Source organism: Heptranchias perlo, chromosome 5 (assembly GCF_035084215.1).
Source record: "Heptranchias perlo isolate sHepPer1 chromosome 5, sHepPer1.hap1, whole genome shotgun sequence".
In the NCBI taxonomy this organism is placed as follows: Eukaryota; Metazoa; Chordata; class Chondrichthyes; order Hexanchiformes; family Hexanchidae; genus Heptranchias; species Heptranchias perlo.
Window position 1 is genome coordinate 14113536 of NC_090329.1, and position 25790 is coordinate 14139325.

The 25790-nt window shown below is 42.2% G+C and overlaps 1 protein-coding gene across 1 annotated transcript in view; it reads left to right on the forward strand.

The window, feature by feature from the left end:
- col9a1b (collagen, type IX, alpha 1b) overlaps positions 1 to 25790 on the forward strand; it is a 118751-nt gene that overhangs the window by 27400 nt on the left and 65561 nt on the right. The window contains exons 10-22 of the mRNA XM_067983708.1: positions 1388 to 1432; positions 1518 to 1574; positions 1686 to 1739; positions 4092 to 4145; positions 6244 to 6297; positions 7684 to 7737; positions 10932 to 10985; positions 11406 to 11459; positions 11996 to 12049; positions 12176 to 12229; positions 19018 to 19062; positions 19508 to 19561; positions 21816 to 21869. Of these exons, the coding sequence (XP_067839809.1) occupies positions 1388 to 1432; positions 1518 to 1574; positions 1686 to 1739; positions 4092 to 4145; positions 6244 to 6297; positions 7684 to 7737; positions 10932 to 10985; positions 11406 to 11459; positions 11996 to 12049; positions 12176 to 12229; positions 19018 to 19062; positions 19508 to 19561; positions 21816 to 21869 (687 nt within the window). The remainder of the gene's footprint in view (positions 1 to 1387; positions 1433 to 1517; positions 1575 to 1685; positions 1740 to 4091; positions 4146 to 6243; positions 6298 to 7683; positions 7738 to 10931; positions 10986 to 11405; positions 11460 to 11995; positions 12050 to 12175; positions 12230 to 19017; positions 19063 to 19507; positions 19562 to 21815; positions 21870 to 25790) is intronic.

A 25790-nucleotide genomic window follows, 5' to 3' on the forward strand; every position in this document is an offset into this window, starting at 1 on the left:
CAACAAGATTAATTGGGATTTATTTTTACCCAGAATTATAAAAATGAGACATTATAAAAAATGAAATCAGTGTTTATCTCTGTTAATCTGAAATGTGATGCAAAACCTGTAATGATAAACATTGCATCCATAAAACACTGTAAACAGAAGATGGGGTAGAGCATTAAATCTAGCAGGAAGGAGGCACTTGCTCTCAGGAGGATGGTAATTTTTTTGGCCAAGGTAATCTAATTTTAAAAAATCTGCTGAATATCAAATATGAGAAGAAAGAAACAAAACCCTTGCCTTAAGGTGCCTTAATACACCCAGGAACATCTCCAAAACACTTCACATACAATAGATTACTTTAAAGTGCAGTAACTGTTGTTACATAGACAAATCTGGCTGCTGTTTTGCACACAGCAAAGCCCACAAACACTAATGAGATGGATGATCAGTTAAACTGTTTTTTGGTTGTGTTGGTCAAGGAAAAAGATTGGTCAAGACACTTGGGTGAACTTCCTGCTCTTTGAATAGTGCTGTAGGGATTTTGCAATATCCACCTAAAGAACCAGAGGACAGAAACATGGGCGGGTAACATTAATCTTTACCAGTAGCGTAGAACTGAAGTAAATGGAAAAGAAAATCAGACGCAGTGTAGAACGGAGTTGCCAATTCACGATGAGCCTGTTTTGGCGAAGACCAATGTCACCTCCACGGTCTTGGTTTAGCATTTGATCCAAAAGATGGCACGTCCGGCAATGCAGCACTCTTTCAGTAGTGCACTGGAGTGTCAGCCTAGATCATGTGATCAAACCCTGGAGTATGGCTTCGTGAAACCAAATAGTGGAGAAAGGTCTCTGAGTCAGAGCTAATTTGTACACCCATCTTCTCAGTAGACCATTTGTTTGATTGACCTTCTATCCTTTCTGATTTGTTTCCAATAGTTTCTGTAAAATGTTGCCCTACTTCAGTTTCCTCCTCTCAGCTCTTGAAGGTTCTGTGATGCAATTCCACAGGTTTTAGACCACCCTTTATTACACCCATGCTAGTGTCTATTCATCGTGCGTGGCCATGGACGGTGAGTGTCGGGTGATTCAACTGCTGGAGCTATCACTGCCAAGCCTGACCCTGTCTTCACCTGTCAACACAGGTCACTGGATAGCAATCGACATTGGATATACTGGCAGTCTCCCCTTCTGTGCCCCTGCCCCCCCCCGCCCCGCCACCATGGGCACAGTGTCTAATTGTAGCACACAAATTTCAGCACCAGCTGAGATCATCAACGACCAGACGCGATCCTGGGAACCTCTTGGTCTATTTGGTTCCGTGTTACACCGGATAGTGCTTTTACACACTAAGTCATGAAGGTATTGTTAATAATGTTTCCATTTTGCTTTTATTGTAGGGACTTCCAGCACTTATGCATGGCGATAGCAGTGGTGAGGTTCTGGTAAGGTTTCTGGAGTATTTATGCATTTTCTCCACAGTGACATTTTCCGTGATATTCATTAAGTAGAGTGTCTGTTTGTTTGCAGTGTCCCAATGCATGTCCTCCTAGCCTACCAGGCTATACCGGTCTTCCTGGGATGAAAGTAAGTGACCAATTAGTTCATCGTGACTGAAACAAATATATCTAATAAATAAATGGGGCATCAACTTTGACGAACAAGAGTTTCTAATTCTTTCATCTTTTCGACCATTAGGGACATAAAGGTGTGAAAGGGGAGGCTGGTGAACCAGGCAAACAAGGACACAAGGTAAGAGAAAATATCACCCAGCAAAGCGTGTGCCTCACTACGAGCATGTCCGTGCTGCTGGAACTGCCTGTACTTCCATTTGTTCCAATCGCAACAGTAAACTTATTCAATGAAACCAAATTAAACCTACAGCCTTCACTTTACCTTACATTCTAATTACAAGGTACATGTTGGCATGTGAGACAAACAACAGACCTTTTGTTGATTAATTGTACTATTCGTCTCTCCAATAACATGAAAGTGATTTGTTTCATTACCAAAAGCAAAAGATTACCATGACTTGCCAGTAACTAACTTGTATTTTGTTTTTCAAATGCTTGCACAGCTTTAGAGTTCTAATATGTGTAATCCTTAGTCCAAGTTTAACTTTACAACTATATTCTACCTTTAGACATAACCTGTAAGTAAGAAAGTCAGTAAAGAACCTATATAACACCTTATCATGTCCTCAGGACGTCCCACAGAGCTTAACTGCCAGTGAATTACCAGTAGGTAATGTATTTATTCCGCATCAATTTTTTTTCAACTTTGACTACGTGTCATTATTGTAAAATTCACTGCTCCTATCTAACCATGATTCCTGTATTTCATGGGATTCCCGGGGCAAAAGCAGATGTAGGAAAGGAATTCTTGAATGCCAGAGGTATTGGTTTTCCAGTGTCCATGGGAACTCTGCGTGTGGTCTCCAAGGATGCATCTACACAACAGTAGCATCGGTGCAATCTCATGGTGTAAATCTGGGGCAGGGTCTGACCTGAAGTGAAGTGAAACTGAAGTGAGATTCCCTCTGAAATAAGACCGAGCTTTGCTCTGGAGGCTGGTCTGGTCCCAACTCCACATTTACACAGCAAAACCTGGAGATTTGCAGAAGTGAATCACTTCACAACAATGCTACCATTGTAATATAAGTGGATTCTAAGATTGATGTGGAATATAGTTGAAATTGCACATTCTTTCTCAAAGATCTCATTCTTGTGGATGGCTGCCAGGAAATCAGAGACCGGGAGGAAGAAATTAAGTAGGTAAAACATTGAGAGGAACGGAGGTAAATAAGGGAAGCAAGAACGAGGAAAATAAATAGAGATAAGTAAGAAACCTAACAGCAGAGAAAAAGAAAGTGTAAACAGGAGAAAGAAATGCAGCAGAACAGAGACAACAAAGAGAAAGAATAACGGGCAGATAGAAAGAACAGAAAGAGCAGAGAGAACAAAAACAAAGCCATAATCAACAGAGAGAAGAGAACAAGGGTAACAGTAGAAATAAAAGAAAAGAGAGTAAGAAAGTAAAGAGGATGGATAAAGAGAAGCACAGAAACAGCAGAGAGGAAGTAAGAAGCCCCAAGAAGAAAAACACAATGGAAAAGGAAAACAGCATGTGGAAGAAACAGAGATTGAGAAGAAATCAATGTGAGAGTGAACAGTGAGTTACAAATGTAATTCTAAAATCGAAAATCAAAATTTATTCCTTTATGCCTGTGAGTGAGGACACATAATGGGCTTGATTTTAACTCACGGGCAGGAACACGGCCTAGTGGCGGGCGGTTGGCCCATCTCGGAGAGGTAGCAGGGAGGCGTGGCCAATTTTGAAGGCCGGGCCTCATTAGTATGCCACTTGCTGACTTCCTGACCAAAACGGCAGTGAGATTGGTGGGAAGCGGCTGTCCAGCCATTAAAATCAGGTGGCAGGAGGGCCACCTCCAGGGACCTGGGGGAACAAGGTAAGTGGATGAGTGGGGTTTAGCAGGGGAAATGTGAGAAATAGAGGACAATTGAGTGGGGAGGATCATGCACCTGTAATGGAGCTGACTTTCAATCCACTTAAATTAATGGCCGGATTATCGGACAGGCTCCATTACGAGTGTGTGCTTTGGCCCACCCAATTTTCATCTATGCCCTGCACCCAGATGATCCTTTCAGCTCAAACAGTATAAGAGAAAAATCCGCTCTTAAATTTTTCTAAGTAAGGAGCAGATGGAACTTCTGGTGTATTACTCTTATCAGTTTTTCATTTACAACTCTACGCACCCAATCTGTCAGTCGCTTAGATCTATAGCCAAGTTGGCTCGGGGATAGTAAATGAAAAATAATACATGTGGCCAATGCCTCTTAACCTCCCATTGTACTTTGTAGCTCTCCCCAGCCTCTAATAATTTTTATTCCTGTAATCAGTTCAAAGATGACTGCCTTCCTTCCATTCGAAAAGATTTCGTACTTGATACCTTTGAACTTGTACTGAGTCGCTATGCACATCATTTAATTGTTTTTTCTGTGAATGGAAATATCAGCTGTGCTCTAGTCCATTGTGTCAGAAAGTAAGTTTCTCATTTCACTAATATTTGTTTTTATCTTTTAGGGTGAAGAGGGTGAACAGGGAGCTCCTGGAGAGCTAGGTTCTCAAGGCCCTCCAGTAAAGTATTTTTCTTTTCAGATATGCTTGCTATCTTGTGAGGTTTATATATCTGGATCGGGTATGTTTTAGAAACTTTAGTCTGAATTTCCGCTTTTACTGCTGGGTGTAAAACAGGCAGTAGTGGATCAGCCGCCCATTTTACACACCGCCCGCTTTTCGTTCCCACTGTGGAATTAAAAATCGGGCATTGTTTAAAACGGGCGGCTGAGCTGCTACCCCAGTTTATTTTCCACCCGGTGGTCAAAGTGGCAATTGGGCAATTAGGGCCTGTTTTTAATTAGTCTGAAGTGTCCTTGAGTCGCTATGTGCATTAAAGTATTCAAAGATTCAAGATCCTTAAGGGAATAGATAAACTGGATCTTTATAATATGCTTGAGATTGTCACAAACTCTGGGACCAGGGGACATGGTAAACTTAGAAGAGGGAAGATACATAGCCAGTTTAGGTTAGGGGATGGTAGCCTAATGCTGGGGACTAGCAACCCATTAGTCAAAAGTTTGAATCCCACCACTGTGAAATTGATTTCAATAAGTCTGGCAAATTTATGGGCTAGCACCAGAAAATGACCATGAAAGCCCTGCCAGTGCAGCCCATGTCCCAAGATTAAAAAATTACTAATTTACGTGGTGACCATGTGGAATGAACTATCCAAGGAATCAGATCGTGTGGGAAAATTTAAGAGAGAATTGGACAGATATTTGAGGGAGTGCAAATTGAGCAAAGTTAGTTTTTGAGACAAGCAAGATGGATTGTAGAGTCTTTACCAGTTAAAATGCATAGGTGAAGGACATGCTTTGATTGACATGGACTACAGCCAAACTGAAGGATTGACAATGCTATACAGTCAACTCTACGAGAAGAATAGTTTTTTATTCTGAATTGATTACTTTTTCACAGGTTTCTTATATTATAAATGTCATTTTTACAAGTAAATTTTCGGATAGGTGAAATATTCAAGGTGATAGCTCAAGCCAATTCTCAACATTACTTGAGTGAATTGATTGGCTGGTTTCTGCTAGTTGGGATTTGTGGGTTTCAAAAAAGAGTAATTTGATTGTTTTCTGCAGCTCACTCTTCCCCATTGGTATCTACCAACTGAATGGAACAGTTTATGATTTGTTCACCTTTAGTCAATTAGATATGGAAAGACCAGAGAAGCTGGGATTGTTCTCTTTAGAGCAGAGAAGGTTAAAGGGAGATTTAATAGAGGTGTTCAAAATTATGAAAGGGTTTGATAGAGTAAATAGGGAGAAACTGTTTTCAGTGGCAGGAGGGTCGGTAACCAGAGGACACAGATTTAAAATAATTGGCAAAAGAACCAGAGGGGAGATGAGGAGACATTTTTTTATGCAGTGAGTTGTTATGATCTGGAATGCACTGCCTGAAAGGATGGTGGAAACAGATTCAATAGTAACTTTCAAAAGGGAATTGGATAAATACTTGAAAAGGAAAAATATGCAGAGCTGTAGGGAAAGAGCAAGGGAGTGGACCTAATTGGATAGCTCTTTCAAAGAGCTGGCACAGACATGATAGGCCGAATGGCCCCCTTCTGTGCTGGTCGATTCCATGAGTTATTTGGTAATTTAGTCTTCAACTGGGACAGTTGCTTATTTTCCTTGCGTATCTGTGATGCCTTGAAGCATGACACTCTGCAGTGTAGAAAAAGAGTCACTGCCATGACATCTCTAAACAGGGTGCGTGAAGGTTGCTCAGACTAAATACTTGACAAACTGGAACTGCTGCCATTAGTGGTAATGAGCAGACTCTTCTAAGCTATTACAAAACTGATCACCTTCCTGTCTTCTTCAGCAAGATTGCCTTTTTTGCGTTTCTATCCAGAAGTTGGAAGAGTGAGGATGAAACGAGCAGTGCTGTACGCAACTTGTGCATTTTGCTAAGTTGCTAAGAAATGAAAACTGACATCACATTTGTCACAAAAGTTTTTCTGATAGGAAACTGAGAGAAAACTTTAAAAAAATGTTCTCTCTCTGCCATAGCTGCCTCTTTGATCTAGTGCCATTTAGAGATAGTTGCTTCTACTTCAGATAACAGAAATGATTGATAGTTTAACAAGATATTTTCTTGTCAACCATAGGGACCTCAAGGTTCAAGAGGTTATATTGGCATGGAAGGACGAAAGGGTGATGTGGTAAGTACAACTGATGCAATCTACTTACGGTAGCACGATGCCTGAATTTCTACCTTCCATTAACTTGCAACTTACACCTTTTCTACGCCAGCTTTCCACCGACTTAGTGCCACTTTTACACAAAGCTGCAAAAGTGGTACTGCAGGCTTTAAAACTGAATGCACAATCCCTCCCAGAAAAATTAAAGAAGGTTAATGCCCTGCTGTTCTGCATAAAGAGGAACATTACACTATTTTTTCTTAGCAAGCATCTTAAATTATATAATTTAACAATATTCCATAACAATTAAATGTAATGTTTACATTCAAAAGGGAATTGGATAAATACCTGAAGGGGAAAAAATCTCCGAGCTATGAGGAAAGAGCAGGGGAGTGGGACTAATTGGATAGCTCTTTCAAAGAGCTGGCACAGACACGGTGGGGCGAATGGCCTCCTTCTGTGCTGTATGATTCTATGCCATACGTTTGACGTTTTAAATTCTGTGCATTTGTTTCCATTGGGGAGCAACATAGCTGCTGCTGAGGGGCTGTGTGTGTGTACAGAAAATAACTGATTGTGAATTAGTTGCTTCATGCATAGCTCACTGCCTGAATAAATCATTTTGTGGCATAAGATCCTGTGTTGTTAATGGGTTTAGATGTCCCATGTTCCACAAAAGTAACTTAGGGGCCAGTATGTTGCAAAGAGGGGCTTAGCACCTGCAGTACACAACGCCCAATGTTATGCTGCATGCTGTAGCTTGCGTGAAACCCAAGCAGTGTGATAGTGCTTTCTTGCCCCTGTATGCAATCTGTATGCTACCGCAGGAGGCAACAGGGATAGAGAATTAAGCGCAGAAAGTAACCGAATGGAAGCTCCACCTTGCTTGTTGTGCATATCTTGGCCACAGGCTGTTACACTTACTGTTATACTCTTCAATGGCAATTGCTTACGTATAATGCATGGCGGAGAATTCTGTGGTGTGCAAACAGGGTTGACTATATTTAGTAATTTTTTTTTCTGAAGATCTTAACTTGTCTTTTAACCACTGAATCCACAGAACCAAAAGTCATCAAACATATTGTTTACATACAGGAGAGCTGGATTTATGGATGCCGCTACCAGGTGGGGAGTCCTGCCTACCAGCAACGCCTATTGGGAAATTGCAGGGCGCTCCGCCCACAGTTTGCTGTCCATGTATTTTAATGTGTGGCAAATTATGGGCAGAGATTCTGTGATTTTCCAATAGGCGCAGCCAATGGGCAGAGCTCCCCACCAGTGGCGGCTTTCATAAAATTGGCTCCAAGATGTTCACTTTTGGAACATTAAGTTCATCCTGTTGTTCGAAGAATCCTTATTGAATACTTTTTCCACCGTCCCTTCTGAAAACATCTTCCTTGTTTCTAGGGTCTTCGTGGAGTGGATGGTGAACCTGGTGGTATCGGTCCCATTGGTCCAAATGTAAGTAGATTATGTTTTGAAAATTTGCCCTTCTTTTTTCTTTACCCAGAGAGTGGTTAGAATGTGGAACTCACTATCACATGGAGTAGTTGAGGTGAATATCATAGTTACATTTAAGGGGAAGCTAGATAAACACATGAGGGAGAAAGGAATAGAAGGATATGCTGATAAGGTGAGATGAAGTAAGGAGGGAGGAGGCTCATGTGGAGCATAAACACCAGCACAGACCAGTTGGTCCAAATGGCCAGTTTCTGTGCTGTAAATTCTATTTAATTCTATGTTATGACATTATTCTAGTTATCATGGTGATTGCAGTTTTTTCATTGTTACTATGTTCAGCGGCCGACATCCTCGCTTCTGCCAATGAAACACTCTGGGAGCTTGTTCCTGTATTAAAGAAAGAACGAACTTGCATTTATATGGTGCTTTTCATGACCTCAGGACGTCCTAAAGCGCTTTACAGCCAATGAAGTACTTCTGAAGTGTGGTCACTATTGTAATGTAAGGAAACACGGCAGCTAATTTGTGCATAGCAAGATCCAACAATTAGCAATCAGATAAATGATCGGTTAATTTGTTTTGGAGTGATGTTGCTGGAAGGATAAATATTGGGCAGGACACAGGCAGAACTAAATTTAATGCAGATTGGGGGGTGTGTGTGGGGGAGGAACTAAGTCAGGCAATGATTTGAGGGTGAAAGTATGTGATCTAGACAGTAGAGAGGAGTGTAGCACTGCGGAATCGATCCTCGTATCCCATAATTTCTCATCATATATTCTGTTCAAACCACATTTCAGGAAAGTAATTAAAATGATGACAGTTCACTGTAAATTTTAATTTTAAATGTGACTAAATAGATGTGTATATTGTTGAGTAGATCCTATGATGTGACTGTGAAGCTTTTTTCCACAGTGCTGCCTGCTCTCAAAGTGATATTATCGTGAATTTCCAAAATAAGTTGCAAGGAGATGATGTCATCATGTGGTGTCACGTGGATTCCATAGTGACCACCCAACACCAACAGTTCCCAAGCAAACAGCTTAAATTAGAATAGCAAGCTAGTGCTGAGGAACTGAAATACATCCTTAAACAAACTTCAACTCCACTTCATGTATTTATAAAATTGACCGTGCTAATGTTCTGACAATATAAGAAAAAGATAACATTTATATAGCACCTTATCATGTCCTCAGGGCATCTCAAAATGCTTTACAACCAATGAGATATGTTTGAAGTGTAGTCACTTGTTTTTGTAATGACGTGGAGATGCCGGTGATGGACTGGGGTGGACAAATGTAAGGAGTCTTACAATACCAGGTTATAGTCCAACTGTTTTATTTGAAAATCACAAGCTTTCGGAAGCTTTCTCCTTCGTCACTCACCTGACGAAGGAGAAAGCCTCCGAAAGCTTGTGATTTTCAAATAAAACAGTTGGACTATAACCTGGTGTTGTAAGATTCCTTACATTTGTCAACCCGAGTCCATCACCGGCATCTCCACATCATGACTTGTTTTGTAGGCAGATGTAGTAGCTAATTTGTGAACAGCAAGGTTCCACAAACACCAAAGGAATGAATGAGCAGATAAAATTTTTTTGGCTGTATTGATTGAGCGAGGAATGTTGGCCAGGACACTGGGAAAACTCCCTGCTCTTCGTAGGATGGAGTTGTAGGATCTGAACAGGGAGATGGGACCTTGGTTTAATGTCTCACCCGAAAGGCAGTACTCCCTCAGTACTGCACTGAAGTGTCAGCCTAGATTATGTGTTCAAGTCTTTGGAGTGGGGCTTAGACCCATTTGGCATCGTATTAGATGTTATTAAACACTGAAAAATGGAACAAACTCAAGCAGCATCCACCACGATGGGACTGAACTTCGCACTAGCTCATAAATCTTCAGGAGGTCTTCATTAATTCTTGCCTTACTGAACAAACCTTTGATCTGTCACATTCCCAACCTTGCTTCTAATTTTCTAAAAAAAGAAACCTGCCAACATCATTTAAAACTCATTAGGAAAAGCGAAGATAATCAGTATCAATCAAACCTCAAAATTACATTTAAAACAAAGGACATGGATTGCTAGGGCACAGATTAAAACAATCAATATTGGTGCAATATAATTTTAAAAAAAGTTTCATACCAGTGTAAAGATGTCAGAAACTGTTTTTAAAAAAAAACACTTCTTCCCGCCAGAAAAGTCTCTTATTTAATTTGGGTATGATTGACAGTAGTATTTCAAATTTCTTCTAACTGTAGTAACTTTGAAATAATGGTGATCATCACCTAATGTTTATCAATAAATATTGTGTACTATAATCGTGGTGTTTATTGGGAGCTCCACAATTTAATTTTTAGCTGATAAACATTCAATAATTTTCATTTATCTTCATATTTCTTATACTTTCAATACTTTCTGAATCATTCAGGTCAGATCTTTTGTTTTGCCGAACCGTGGGTCTTAACAGCTTCCTATGATTGATCAATTTTAATGTGAAAGTTGGCACCAGTTAACCTACGTTGAAAAAACGTTTGAGGCCAAGTGGAAGGAGTTCCAAATTTAATACCAAATTCAATGGCATAATTTTTAGTTTAATTTTTTTTGAGTGCCTCACCCATGTCCGATTTGAATGTTAATTATTGCACTAATTAGAGTAGGTGAAATGAGGTTGCTAGTTTTTGATCGTTTCATTGCACGTAGGGATGATTTTCAACTGCTTGTTCCTTGCCTGAAAAACCAATTAATTTCAAATTTGTGATGAAAGTTTTGGAGGGCAAAGGTCAGCCCGAGCTTTAGGGAAATAAAGAGAGTGAATGAAGTTTTGCAATCTTGCGACATGGTCGGTATATCAAGCAAATAGTTATAATGGAGTCAAATCGTTGAAGTAAAAAAAAAACTGGGATTGTATTTGTTGGGTCATGTAATGAGGTTAAACTCATGGATGCTGTGCTCTCGGTGAGGAGTCTCTGCACCAGAGAGGCTCTGCACCAGCAGGGGGCAATTGCTGACCCCATCCATTTGGGACTTTAAAAAAATAAGAGTGTGGTGATTACAGTTTTCAGTCGAAAGGTGTAGCAGTGTTGTGTAACAGCACTGCATTTTGTTAAGGAAATGCATGCAGCAAGGCTGAAATACACGTCATGACTATTTTAATATTTTGCAGAGGGGTGTGTGACAATTCTCTTTTCTTCTTCAGGGAGACGTAGGGCAACAAGGCCCTCTGGGTGAGCCTGGCCCGAAAGGTGATTCTGTAAGTCACATAACGTTATTCTTTACTTTTCTCAAAAGGTGTGTGTTTTTCTCCCCCACAAAAATGTAATTTTTGGATGTTCTTTTTAGATCAAAACTCATTCGATAAATGACATACCTATTAAGGAATAAAACAATGACATACCTAGATATAACATATGAATGAGTTCCTGATTCTTATACTTCTCTCTTAAGCTAACTCATCAACCTATTTTTTGGTGTCTGATTGGTCTTATGGGTTAGACTTTGCAAACTAGCACTCCCAGCACAGAACTTTGTGTCAAGGGACTGAAAACTCAAAGTTCCTGCCTGGAATGGAAAATCATACCAACCTTCAATCTCCTGATATGTGATTCTGTTGCGTGTAACTGCGGGAAACTCATAAAACTTACTCCATTGTCTTTCTGTATTTGATCTCCAGGGTCGCCCTGGTCCCAGAGGAATTACAGGTCCACCAGGATCAAAAGGAGAACCCGTGAGTGTTTCTTATCAATTTTCATATCTTGCTGCCATCAAACAAAATCTAAAACTGTGATTTAAATGTGTTCACTTTGTGTCTCAAAAGTAAAACTTGAACATCAACCATATAAAAAAAAATGAATGGAACTGAAAGTTCAAAAAAAATTGCTGATGCTGGAAATCTGAAATAAAAACTAAAAAAACAAAATTGCTGGAATCACTCAGTAGGTCAGTCAGCATTTGTGGAGAGAAGAGACAAGTTAACATTTCAGGTATGGATCCCTTGTCAGAACTGGCAAAGGGCCCACACCCAAAGCATTAACTTGTCTCTTCTCTCCACAGATGTTGACTGACTTGCTGAGCGTTTGCAGCAATACCTGTTCTTGTTGTGAACGGAATTGGCATTGCTCTGTTGCCTGTACGCAGACAATGCTTAACCCAAGTACATAATTGATTTAGCTGCATTTCTTAGCCTGCTACACAGTACTGTTTTACTGAGAAGTTGGACACAGTGCTTACTTTTCCTAAAGAGACTTGTGTTTTATGCACTAGGGTTTACCGGGTGTTGATGGACGTGATGGCATCCCCGGAATGCCTGGATCGAAGGTAACATGAAAATCTTCTGTCCAAGGCCCCTTTTAAAGAGCTCTGTCGCATTCTGCGAATAGATTTTTTTTTAAGACCCCCGTATGTGCACCGTGTGACTAACCTTTCTATTTGTTCTCTTTCTAGGGTGAATCTGGCAAGCCGGGTACTGCAGGTGAAGCAGGACTCCGTGGTTTGCCTGTATGTACGAGTTCTACATGTGAGAAATGAAGTACTGTAGGCTTTTAGTGCTGCAGATTTAAAGGCAAATTAAGTGGGGAAATCGCTGGACAGGAGCACGGGTTTGAGGATCAATAACCCTAGTGGTATAACTGACCCCCACTCGTGTCTAGCAAGGCTCCGCTGTGGGAGTGCACCTCACTGAATTCATCCCTTACGTTAATCTGGAGTATCTTATATATAGATTGAGTATATTTTACTTTTATTAGGTTTAGAATAGTTATGGAAATCTCATTAGGTTTAGAATATTTACGGAACAGGACAAGGAACAATCAGATGTGAAAATGCTTAACTGGAGGGGAGCAAATTTCAGTGAGTTAAAAATGGTTCTTGCCCAGGTGGATTGGAATCAAAAATTGGCAGGCAAAACAGTAATTAAACAATGGGAGGCCTTCAAGGAGGAGTTGGTTTGGGTACAGAGTAGACACATCCCTATGAGGGGGAAAGGAAGGGCATCCAAAGCTCGAGCTCCCTGGATGACTAAAGATATAGAGATTAAAGTGAAACAGAAAAGGAGGCTTATGACAAATGTAAGGTTCATAATACAGTAGAGAACCAGGCTGAATACAGAAAGTACAGAGGAGATCAAAAAAGGAAATAAGAGGGAAAAGAGAGAATATGAGAATAGATTAGTGGCCAACATAAAAAGGAACCCAAAAGCCTTTTATAAACAGATAAATAGTAAAAGAGTAGTCAAAGGAAGCGTGGGACCGATTAAGGACAAAAAAGGAGATCTCCTTGTGCAGGCACAGGGCATGAATGAGGCACTAAATTAATACTTCACATCCGTCTTCACTAGAGAAGAGGATGCTGCCATTGTAGCAGTAAAGGAGGAGATAGAAGTGATATTGGATAGGATAAAAATAGATAAAGAGGAGGTAATTAAAAGATTGGCAGTACTCAAGTAGAAAAGTCACCCCGTCCAGATGGGATCCATCCTAGGTTACTGAGGGAAGTAAGGGTGGAAATTGCGGTGGCTCTGGCCACAATCTTCCTTAGATATGGGGACGGTGCCAGAGGACTGGAGGATTGCAAATGTTACACCGCTGTTCAAAAAAGGAGAGAGGGATAAACCCAGCAATTACAGGCCAGTCAGCCTAACATCGGTGGTGGAGAAATTTTTAGAGACAGTAATCCAGGACAAAATAAATTGGCACTTGGAAAAGTATGGGCTAATAATTGAAAGTCAGCACGGATTTGTTAAAGAAAAATTGTGTTTGACCAACTTGATTGAGTTCTTTGATAAGGAAATGGAGAGGGTTGATGAGGGTAGTGCGGTTGATGTTGTGTATATGGACTTTCAAAAGGCATTTGATAAAGAATGATATAATAGACTTATTAGCAAATGTAAAGCTCATGGGGTTAAAGGGACAGCAGCAGCGTGGGTACAAAATTGGCTAAGGGACAGAAAGCAGAGAGTAGTGATGAACGGTTGTTTTTCAGACTGGAGGGAAATATATGGTGGTGTTCCCCAGGGGTCAGTTTGATATATTTCTTTTTGATATATATTAATGACTTATACTTGGGTATAGAGGGTATAATTTCAAAGTTTGCAGAAGATGCAAAACTCAGAAAGTAAACAATGTGGAGGATAGTAACAGACTTCAGGAGGACATAGACAGACTGGTGAAATGAGCAGACACATGGCAGATGAAATTTAACACAGAGAATTGTGAAGTGATGCATTTTGGTCGGAAGAATGAGGAGAGGCAATATAAACTAAATAATACATTTTAAAGGGGGTGAAGGAACAGAAAGATCTGGGGGTGTAGTACACAAATCTTTGAAGGTGGCAGGACAAGATGAGAAGGCTGTTAAAAAAGCATATGGGATCCTGGGCTTTATTAATAGAGGTATAGAACAAGGGAGTTATGCTAAACCTTTATAAAACACTGGTTAGGCCTCAGCTGGAATATTGTGTTCAATTATGGGCACCACACTTTAGAAAGGATGTCAAGGCCTTAGAGAGGGTGCAGAAGAGATTTACTAGAATGGTACCAGGAATGAGGGACTTCAATTATGTGGAGAGACTGGAGAAGCTGGGGTTGTTCTCCTTAGAACAGTGAAGGTTAAGAGGAGATTTGCTAGAGTTGTTCAAAATCATGAATGGTTTTGACAGAGTAAATAAGGAGAAACTGTTTCCAGTAGTAGAAGGGTCAGTAACCAGAGGACACAGATTTAAGGTGATTGGCAAAATAGCCAGAGGCGACATGAGGAAACATTTTTTTATGCAGCGAGCTGTAATGATCTGGAATGTACTGCCTGAAAGGGTGATGAAAGCAGATTCAGTAGTAACTTTCAAAACGGAATTGGAGAAATACGTGAAGGGAAAAATTTACAGGACTATGGAGAAAGAGGAGAGGAATGGGACTGATTGGATAGCACTTTCAAAGAGCCGGCACAGGCACGCTGGGCCGAATGGCCTCCTGCTGTGCTGTACCTACTATGATACTATGATTATTTGGTCCAATAAACTCTTGGTGACCAATTGTGTACCATATATATCTGTTAAAAATTGATACCAGATGATATGGAAAGTGATGCTTTAGAAATATTTATTGAAGCGGAACTCCAGTTTTTAAAGTGATGATGTTTAATACTTTATTTGCAACTTGAATTTGTTGTTATGATCTGGAATATACTGCCTGAAAGGCTGGTGGAAGTAGATGCATTTCCAGTTCCCCTGATAAAGTCAGTAAGTCCCTGGGCTGTGCAGAGTTAGCTGGTCTCACCCAGGTTGGAGGTGGGGATGTTACAATGCTCAAAAAGCTAGGAACGTGACAAATCAGAGACACTAAATTTCCTCGCCTGATTTGCCGATCTGTGCTCCAGTCAGGCAAATACAGGACTTAGATTGTTTCTTTGATAACTGGCGGGGCAGTGCAAGGAGGGAGAGTGGATTCTCAAGGCCTTGGAGAGGGTGCAGAGTAGATTTACTAGAATGGTACCAGGAATGAGGGACTTCAGTTATGTGGAGAGACCAGAGAAGCTGGGGTTGTTCTCCTTAGAGCAGAGAAGGTTATGGGGAGATTTAATAGAGGTGTTCAAAATCATGAAGGGTTTTGATAGAGTAAATAAGGAGAAACTGTTTCCACTGGCAGAAGCATCAGTAACCAACGGACACAGATTTAAGGTATTTGGCAAAAGAGCCAAAGGTGAGATGAGGAGAATTTTTTTTTGCGTAGCTAGTTGTTATGATCTGGAATGCACTGCCTGAAAGGATGGTGGAAGCAGATTCAATAGTAACTTTCCAAAGGGAATTGGATAAATACTAGAAGGGGAGAAAATTGTAGGGCTATGGGAAAAGAGCAGGTGAGTGGAACTAATTGGATAGTTGTTTCAAAGAGCTGGCAGTCATGATGGGCCAAATGGCTGTGCTGGAAGATTCTATGGTAATTTCAGGACTCAGGGTTTTTTTGATAACTGCAGTGCAGTGGTTAAACGACATCGACCTGAATTAGTATTTTTGTTTCTGCTGGTGTAATCCAGCATTGAAAGAGCTGTCCAATTAGTCCCACTCCCCTGCTGTGAGATTTCTCTGCATGAACAGTTGGATTTTGGACACTTCTTTCGCTCATTCGGATTGCTTTGGTTACGCCATGTAGTCGTGGTAGCAAAATGACCCACGGTGCTTCCCATTTGTCGGAGCAATCAAACCCAAGCAGGAGTCGAAAGGAAAATTAGGGGAGGCGGCTGAAGAGGAAGGTTTTGGGGAGGCTTTTGAAGGTGGCGCGCGGGTGTAGTTGGGCCGAGGGATGGAGTTCGAGCGTGTGGAGGAGAGGTGGCTGAAACTCTGCCACCAACGGTAGAGTGGAGGGAGGGCGGAATAGAGAGTCGTTGAATGGGTGGAGGATGGGGTGTAGGGCTGGAGGAGGTTGCAGAGGTTGGATGGGGCAAGGCCGCAGAGAGATTTGTAGATGAGGACAACGATTTGGCACTGAGGGTTAGGGAGCCAATGCAGGGTGGTGGAGCTGGGCTGATAGGTGAGCAGGACTTTGTGTGGGATGTGCGGCAGGGTTCTCTGGTAAGCAGCAAGGAGAGTGTTGGAAAATCCAAGTCTGTAGATGACAAAGACACAAGTCAGGGTTTTGTTGACAGTTGGGGAAGGAGATGGGCGATATTTCAGAAGTGGAAGTAGGGAGGCTTTGTGGTAGACTGGGTGTGGGGCTTCATGCTCAGCTTCGTTGAGCAGGATGCCAAGTTGTGTGCCGTTGGGCTCTGTGTGAGCAGGTATTCAGGGAGGGTAATGGGATCAGTGACTAAACCGCAGAGTTTCTGCCGAAAGCCGAATAGGATGATCTTGATCTTGCTGATGCTCAACTGCATTAAGTTCTGGCTTATCCACGACTTGGCGCCAGACAGGCAGTCAGACGCACATCATAGAATCAAGGGTGTGGAGAAGTAAAGCTGGGTACTGTCGACAAGCTGACCCCATGCTTACGGATAATGTCACCAAAGGGCAACATACAGATGCGACAGGAGGGGGGACTAGAGGTGGAATCTTGGAGTACTCAGGAGGTGACCATATAGGCACGGGAGGAGAAATCATTGGCTGTGGTGGGACAAGTAGGAATAGGACCATGTGAGGACAATACTATGGAGATGGTGGAGGAAATTGGTGTGTTTGACTTTATTGAAAATTGCACAGAAGTTGACAGATAAAGCAACTCAGTTACAGTCACACAGAATGTCAGTGGTGCGTTTGACTAGAGCAGACTCAGTACTGTGGCTGGAATGAAAGGCAGACTGAAGGGATTCAAAAATGGAGTGTTGAGCATGTTACAGAACCTTCTAGAGAAGGGGAAGTAGGAGATGGACTGGTAGTGAGGGAGAATAGAGGAGTCACAGATTGGCTTTTTAAAAAAACCATGTGATTACGGTAGTTATGAAAGTGGGGACCAGCGCCTGAGAAGAGAGAGAAGTTGACTATATTTGGCCTGAGGAGGGGGAGTTGAGTGATCAGAAGCTGGTTAGGGGAACAGGTGATGGGCCTCATGGAGGAGGTGTATTTGATGACGGTGGGGTGAAGATAGGAGAGGAGCTATAGAGTGATGTGAGGCTGGAGCTGGGGTAGAGGATGGACTGGAGGTAATTGGGAAGGCAGACTGAATAGCCTCAATTTTGGAGACAAAGAAATCCTTGAACTTCTTGCAGCTGTCATAAGATGTGAAGATGAAGGAGATGGTGGTGGGGGGGTTGCAGCTTGCAGGAGGCAGTTAGTAGTGAAGAAGAGAAGTTTGGGATTACCTTACCCTCCAGGTTGATCCTGGAACAATGAGGATTTGGTTATAGAGAAGGAGAGGCAATATTACTTCAGGTGCTCAAGGCAGATCTATCGATGGATGACCAAGTTGGTCATGCTCCATGTGCACATGAGCCTGCAGCCCTTGGATTTGAGGATTCAACAGTGGGCGTTGGAGTGGAGGGAATGGGGGACCATGAGTGGGAATGATACCATTGAAACCAAAGACAAGCAGAACACCAACGGTTTACTCTTGGTACTCTTCTTAGTGCTGCAACCATAGGCCAGCAATGGGGTCCATTTTTATTAATTGTTTCCTACTTTCACAAATCTACCTACCTCATCGGAGGATGTATCAGTACTGTCAAACAGGGGGTCTTTTTTGCTCTTTTTAAAAAAAATTACATTACACTGAAGAAACCCCATTGCCCTTCATGATACTGTAGGAGTTTGTCAAATTCCTTTGATGGTAAACGCCAAAATATCAAATGGTGACTTTATTCCAAATAAATCAGCAGAAACGGTGCAGTGTAATCTGATTACTATGAGGTAAGTTCAATGGGGTAGATGTTCCTCTTTTTGCAATTCGGGGTAAATAATCTATGCAGGGCATAGTGCAGAATCAAGCACCGGGGGATTACTTAGCCATCCGATTTTCCATCCGTTAACTTAAATAGACAAGAATTCACACAGAGCCCTGTTGCGGGCACACACCCTCCCGGCCTAGGTTTGCTCTATGCAAATTATTTACGCCCAAGCATAAAATAGGAAGATCTTCCATAGAGTGTCAGATTAGTGGAAGGAGAGAAGCGTGTTGGGAAATGGAAATAGGAGAGAAAGTGGGGGACATGAAAATGATCAAAAATAACTCAGCAGCCCAGTGTTGTCGGGATGATGCTGAAGGATGTGCAATAAAACTTGACACAGCCCAAGCTAGGGAAATGTTGTTGTGGGCGTTCCATGCTTGGGCAAGGGCCCCACCATCTGTAAATGGATATAATTACAATTATTGAAATAAATTATGTGCTTTAAATCTTCTGGGAGATCTATTATTCTATAATTACTTGTGTTTCTTTCGTTGGACCAATATAGTTGTTCTGGCAATTGACTTCCACATTCTGAGTATTGCAGATTGACGCTCAATGCTGGAATGTGGTGCAAGAGCTGATTTTCCGCTGGGTCGCTCCTGGTGTGGAGCAGTGCTCACAGGCGGCCTTGGTCAGGAAACTTCGGGTCTGCGACATCTGATTTTCTGTCCATTTAAATGAACAGTTGAAATATCAGGGGGCTTTTGACCCAGCGATTTCTTGAGCAGCCCTCCTTGCTGGGAATGTCGCTCCTCGCTGGGAATGCTCATTCCCCCCCTCTCCATCTGGATCGGGAAAATCAGCCCTACATTGCGGGTGTCAATAGGCTCCATTTAATCAAGGTACTTTAAATTGATGCACGTTTTGACACAGTAAAGAAGAAAAGCTTTTGATTTCTTGACCCCGCCTTTATTTTTTAGGGTTTGCCGGGTTCTTCAGGACTTACGGGTGCAATTGGTGCAAAGGTATGAAATTATTGCTTTCTCAGTATTCTTGCTGCGCTTAAGTAACTTTCATTGTCAATAAGCAATTTATTCCAATTATTAATTAGTTACTTTTTGAAGTTTACAGCAGCTGATTTTTGGTAATGGGGAAGGAAGTCCAAATGGCCTTTTCTCATTCCTTGTTTACGTTTCATTGAAAGAAGTTAAAATAGTAGCAAGTAGCAGAGGTCGGTGAACTGAACAGAGTTTTATTTTCAAATTCTTTGGAGAAATGGCAAACTGTTTAGTGAGATAATGGTTTCAGTTTTTTTCAAATTGCTAGATTCTTCTAAAATAAAGTATTTTAGATTTTGAACATATGGATAAAACTTTTACCATTGCTGTTTAATTTATACTTCTTTAGAAACAATTTTAAACAATTTGTTTTCCTCCCCACGTCATCTTTGCTGTACTTGTTTTGTAACAGGGTGATCAAGGTGCGGCTGGTTTGATTGGCACAATGGGCTCTCCTGGTAAATCTGTAAGTTGACCATGAACCTATGATATGATATGAATTTATAAGACAGTGACATGATCCATGAGGTTTATTCTGATTTTTTTTGGATTTAAAAGACCCCCCCCTTTACAAAAATATCATTGCACCACCATTCAAAACTATACTGTTGACCGTGATATAAGAATATCCTGTAACCAGCATCGAGATGTGGTAAAAATATCCAGTTATGAAGTTGATCGTAACTTACTTAAATAAACATTTCTTCTGATTTATAAAGTCAGCCTCATTCCTGGACATGTTTTTTAATCTCACTGCTGCTCATGATGTGTTTACACGACACCAAATGCTATCATGAGTTCAAATCCCACCATGGCAGTTTGAGAATTTGAATTCAGCTTGGAATATCTGGAAATAAAAAGTTTTTAATCAGCAAAAGTGACCATGAAGCTGTCGGATTGTCATAAAAACCCAACTGGTTCGCTAATGTCCTTTAGGGAAGGAAACCTGCCGTTCTTACCCGGTCTGGCCTATATGTGTCTCCAGTCCCACACCAACGTGGTTGACTCCTAACTGCTCTCTGCAGTGGCCGAGCAAGTTACCCAGTTGTGTCAAACTGCTGAAGAACAAGAGGACCTAACACCACCGTCTCAGGGTAACTAGGGACGGCCATTAAATGCCGGCCCACATCCTGAGAATGAACTTTAAAGAAAAAATCTCATTGTTACATATTTTGTAATTTTATGGCGGTGTACTCCTCTATTCCTAGAGCTACTAGGCTGTTCAGTCAGTTGAGGGCTCACTGAAAAAACCCCAAATATAATGTGCTTTTGTATTATGTATTAGTTGCAGGAATGCCGTTCCCAGCAAACTTGCAGGCTGGCACGAGCTTCTACATCGCATCCCGCCAAAAATTGATCACATGCTCTTGATTTCCAGTGTTGCTAGGTACTAATTATATATTGCACAGCACCACAAATATGTTAAGAATGGCTCTAAAGACTGTGCAGTTGAAAGCCTGGTAGCTCATGTGGCCACACGCCTGACTGTTGGTTAGAAAGTCCCTGAACTGGTGCCTCCCCAGAGCTCATTTGCCAAAGGTAGTGTGTAACTGCACCATATAGACCACTAATTGGATTCTTGGTGAGTGCTGGTCTTGAGTTGGGTGGCAGTGCAAGTGCTTCAGTTGGGCCAAACCCACCCTCCTCCCCATGGTGGCTCTTCTCTCTTCCGTGCCCAGTGACGCGTGAGGCAACCCATTTCTCCCACTGCTTTCACACCCAGCGGATTGTGCTGCGGGTTCTTTATGAAATGGGGAAGACTTTTTATGGGGACAGGTGGTTAGCCTGACTCTCAACCCCCTGGATTGACTTCACTCGTGGCCAGCTGTGCACACACCCACTGCCAGGTTACTTGTTTGCCTTTTCTAACTGGCCAATAAGGTGAGCCTGGGTTTGCCCCAGTGTCCTCAAACAAAAACGAAACACAAGTGCCCTCTTTTTAGAGTGACACAACTAATAAGGAACTAAACAATAAAACAAAGGAAATTTATAAAATTAAATAATAATGTTATTATCGATATCCAGTACAAACTGCAGTCCCTGCGGTGCCCACTGGTCGCGGAAGGCCTCAGGCGTACCAGCGGACATCGTGTGCTCATTCTCCAGGGCTACCCGGGCTCGGACAAGGCTGCGGAAGAGAGGCGGGTAACCAGAGCGAGCGCCCCCTGCGGGCTGTGGGTTAAGGAGTTTGTGGTTTGAGATGAAGTTGTTACTCAACTTGTCCCTTTTGCTGTACATTTTGAAGTTTATGGCTCTGATTGCCTCGTCCCTCTGGATGGAGGATGGTGACAGGCAACTTTTAGAGGAAGCAAAACAGGTAGAAAAACTAAAAGTAACAACGGAAAAATTAACAGTTTTAAATGTGATGAAATGAATCAGAGCTTCAACAATGACATGGTTTAGCGTGAAATTCCGCTATTCCAGTATGCGCACCTATACAAACGAACTTATTAGAGAGTCTTGCCTTGCTGGGGGCGAATTTTGTCCCCAGAATCATGGGCTTGCACCCGTGACTTCCTGATATGTGATCCTGGCAGGTGAGGCTCAGCATCGGGATCACAAATTTACCGCGTTGTATCAATTTATGTTTCTGAAAATGCCTTGTAAGCAAACTGTATAACTGCCCCCAAACTTAAACCAGTGTCAAATTCTGAAATAAAAAATTAATTGAAGGTGTCACAGAATTTAAAGTGCCTTTTTCTTTGCTATGATTACAACAGGGTGAACAGGGACCTATAGGTGATGTAGGAGAACCTGGACTTGTAGGCCCCCCGGTAAGTAGCTCACTATTTAACTGCCTTCATGTTTCAACCAATCTGCCAGAATAAAATATATATCTTTTCCAGTAGCAACTAAATTTAGTTTAACTGTGCTTTTTTTTGTATGTGATTGTTCGGAGGTGGTGTAAAAGGCTTGTGGTTGATGGTACAACTGGCCAAAACGTTCTTTGTGGTTAAAAGTTTGAATCATATCTAAGATTAGATTACTGCAAAGAGAGCAATTAAATTGCACATTCTTATCTGTGTACATAAGCTGTAACAATGTCAAGTATGGATCAGTATAAGAGAACAAGGAGTCCTTTACTCTGCGTAAGTATTTCCTGACTAGGAGATCTCTGGGATCTGCATTGTATTCAGACTGCAGAAACTGGCAGTTTCACTGACCCCAAATGCAGCTAAGAACGATTATGTTGCATTTCAGGCAATCTACTTACTAATAAGGCAAGCTTTACTGCTCAAAAAAATAAAATGAATCCTGGAAAATCCAACGTTTTACTTATAAAATACTACCAGATCCCAGTAACCCTATACCTCTCTTTACTTTTCACTTTCGATAGGGTGAGAATTGTAATGAGTCGACACCACTAGATTATCTTTGAAAATCCCTTGTGTAGGGTGAGAATTGTAAAAACAACTTATACAGCACCTTTAACGTAGCAAAACGTCCCAAGGCGCTTCACAGGAGCAACTATCAAACAAAATTTGACACCGAGCCACATAAGGAGTTATTAGGACAGGTGATCAAAAGCTTGTTCAAAGAGGTAGGTTTTAAGGAGTGTCTTAAGAACATAAGAAATCGGAGCAGTGGTAGGCCATACGCCCCCTGGAGCCTGCTCCGCCATTCAGTAAGATCATGGTTGATCTTCGACCTCAACTCCACTTCCCGCCCAATCCCCATATCCCTTGATTCCCCAAGAGTCCAAAAATCTATCGATCTCAGTCTTGAATATACTCAATAACTGAGAATTCGCAGCTTTCTGGAGTAGAGAATTCCAAATATTTATGACCCTCTGAGTGAAGAAATTCCTCCTCATCTCAGTCCTAAATATTTGATCCCTTATCCTGAGACTATGCCCCCGAGTTCTAGACTCTCCAGCCAGGGGAAACAGCCTCTCAGCATCTACCCTGTCAAGCCCTCTCAGAATCTTATATGTTTCAACGAGATCACCTCTCATTATTCTAAACTCCAGAAAGTATAGGCCCATTCTACTCAATCTTTCCTCACAGGACAACTCTCTCATCCCAGGAATCAATCTAGTGAACCTTCGTTGCACGGCCTCTAAGACAAGTATATCCTTCCTTAGACAGTTTAGACCAAAACTGTACACAGTACTCCAGATGTGGTCTCACAAAAGCCCTGTACAATTGCAGCAAGACCTCCTTCCTCTTGTACTCCAACCCCTTTGCAATAAAGGCCAACATACCATTTGTCTTTCTAATTGCTTGCTGTACCTGCATGTTAACTTTCTGTGTTTCTTGTACAAGGACACCTAAATCCCTCTGAATACCAACATTTAATAGTTTTTCACCATTTAAAAAAATTCTGTTTTTCTATTTTTCCTACCAAACTTAATCACCTCCCATTTCCCCACATTTTACTCCATCTGCCACCTTCTTGCCCACTCGCTTAACTTGTCTATATCCCTTTGTAGACTCTGCATCCTCCTCACAGCTTACTTTCCCAGCTAGCTTTGTAAAGGAGGAGAGAGAGGTAGCGAGGCAGAGAGGTTTGGGAAGGGAGTTTCAGAGCTTAGGGTCTTGGCAGCTGAAGGCACGGCCGTCAATGGTAGAACAAAGAAAATCGAGGGTGCGCAAGAGGCCAGAATTGGAGGAGCGCAGAGACCTCGAAGGGTTGTAGGGCTGGAGGATGTTTTCATATAAACCAGCAACTTCTAAGTCTATTTCTTTGATTGTGCAGCCAACATTGTCCTTGTCTAAGCATTCCTGGGTCACATTTGGTATATTTAGGGTGGATTTCACATATTCACACTCCTTGTAGCGAGCTTCATACGACGGGAGCACTCGTGGGGAATTTGGGCGTGGAGGTTAGTGACCATTAACGGATGGAAAATCCTTGTAGGACCTGCATCATTCCTGGGCCCGAATTCCTGATCTGTCCTCCCATTGTACAAAACTCTGCACTGGGAACGTGAATTAGTAAAATCTACCACATTGTGTGCAGTTCTGGACGCTCTGCTTTCAAAAAGAGAGATAGTAAATGTGGGGAATGGACTCCCAATTCAAACTAGTAAATCCTATTTTTTTGTTGATTAACTCCTTTAAAAATGATTTTGATGAATACCTGGTCAGGAATGGACCATAATAATAAGAGTAGACATAGTGGGCTGGATTCTCCTCGTCAGGGCGGAGTAGCGGGACTTGTGTCTGGCCTCCGACTCTGCCCGACCCCCACCCATTTCCGTGGGCCGAGGGGGCATTGAATATGCACGATAGGCTTCAAGCGGGATTCACGTCGCCAAGAAGGAGCTCACCCGTCATTTGCCGCAAAGTCCTGGCCGTACTGCGGTGGGACCGCCATTGCTGCAGCAGAAGAGACAGCCAGACATTTGAGGAGCCCATGCGGAGGGAGAAGGGCCCTCTTTTTTTTTTTTACAGCCCTCCTTCCTCCATTCCCCGACGTTGGGGCCACTACTGCAGCTACCCTGAGCCGACCGCCACCTTCCACCTTGTTTTGGGTGTCCGCAGTATCTGCGTCAGACTCGAGAGCATGGACCGGGAACCCGAGTGCCCACCGCCCCCCCCCCCCCCCCCCCCCCACCAACCCTTGCTGGTGGGTGGGGAAGAGGTGGGTGGGGAAGAGGTGGGTGGCCACTGCGGTCCCAATGGGGCCAAGGGGAGTGAATCAGAGGTCGGGGCAGTGAGACAGCAGTAGGTCTCACTGCCCGATTTTTGCCTCATTCTCCGCCGTTATCCTGCCCTGTTTCAGGTGGGATCACAGAGGAGAATCCAGCCTAGCTAATGGTTGCTGGAATATTGTGGCTTCAGCCTACGGTGCAGACCATCGGTGCAATGTAATCGGTCAGGGTTGAATGATGTAAGTTGATGCTCTGGAGTTTCACTTGATTATCTATGGGGAGGTAGGAGAGTGGGAACAGTTTTGTGACAGGAATTTTGTTAAGTTTCACCATGGTTATGCAACTCCCATGTTTCTCATGGTGATGAGAGACGAGCAGCACTATAAGGCCTAGAAATCCACCTGCATGAGAGGATCATGAGAACGTGGCAAAAATAGGCAACCTGGCTAAGTGGGGTTGCTGAAATAAGATCTGCATCTATGGCAACATCACTGAAGCCCCTGGAAAATGCAAGGTAACCCCCCTTTATCCAAAACACCCTCTAATCCCTCCTCAGACAAAATGAACCTGATGCTAGAGATATCCCACATAGCACTAGCCTAAGCTTATAGCGTTTGACCAGCTTCCAGATCACTGAGACCATAACAGCTCAATGGGCAATGGGCCCCTATGAAGGGACAACTTCATAAGAAAATTCAAGACAAGGAAATGCCATCTGGCCCTGGAAGCTTATCTCTCCCATTACAGCATCCAGACATATTTTGAACATGCCTAATATTTTGCCTATGCTATCCTGGCTGACAACTTATACCAGGAACTTAATCATCCTTTGAGTAAAGAAGTTCTTCCTAAAATCAGTTTTAAATTTACGTTTCACTAATTTAAGTTTATGTTTGTTGGTTCGACTCTCCTGGTTTCAACATAATAGTCTGAGTTTGCCTTGTCTCTTTAATATTTCATGTACCTCTGCGAGATTCCTCCTAAAGTGGCCTTCTTTCTAGACTGTGGAGCTTGAATCAATCTTCAGAGACCAATCCCTTGAACTCCTTCAGAAAGACAAAACATTAGTCAGGAACTTTCTTCAAGATACCAACCCAGA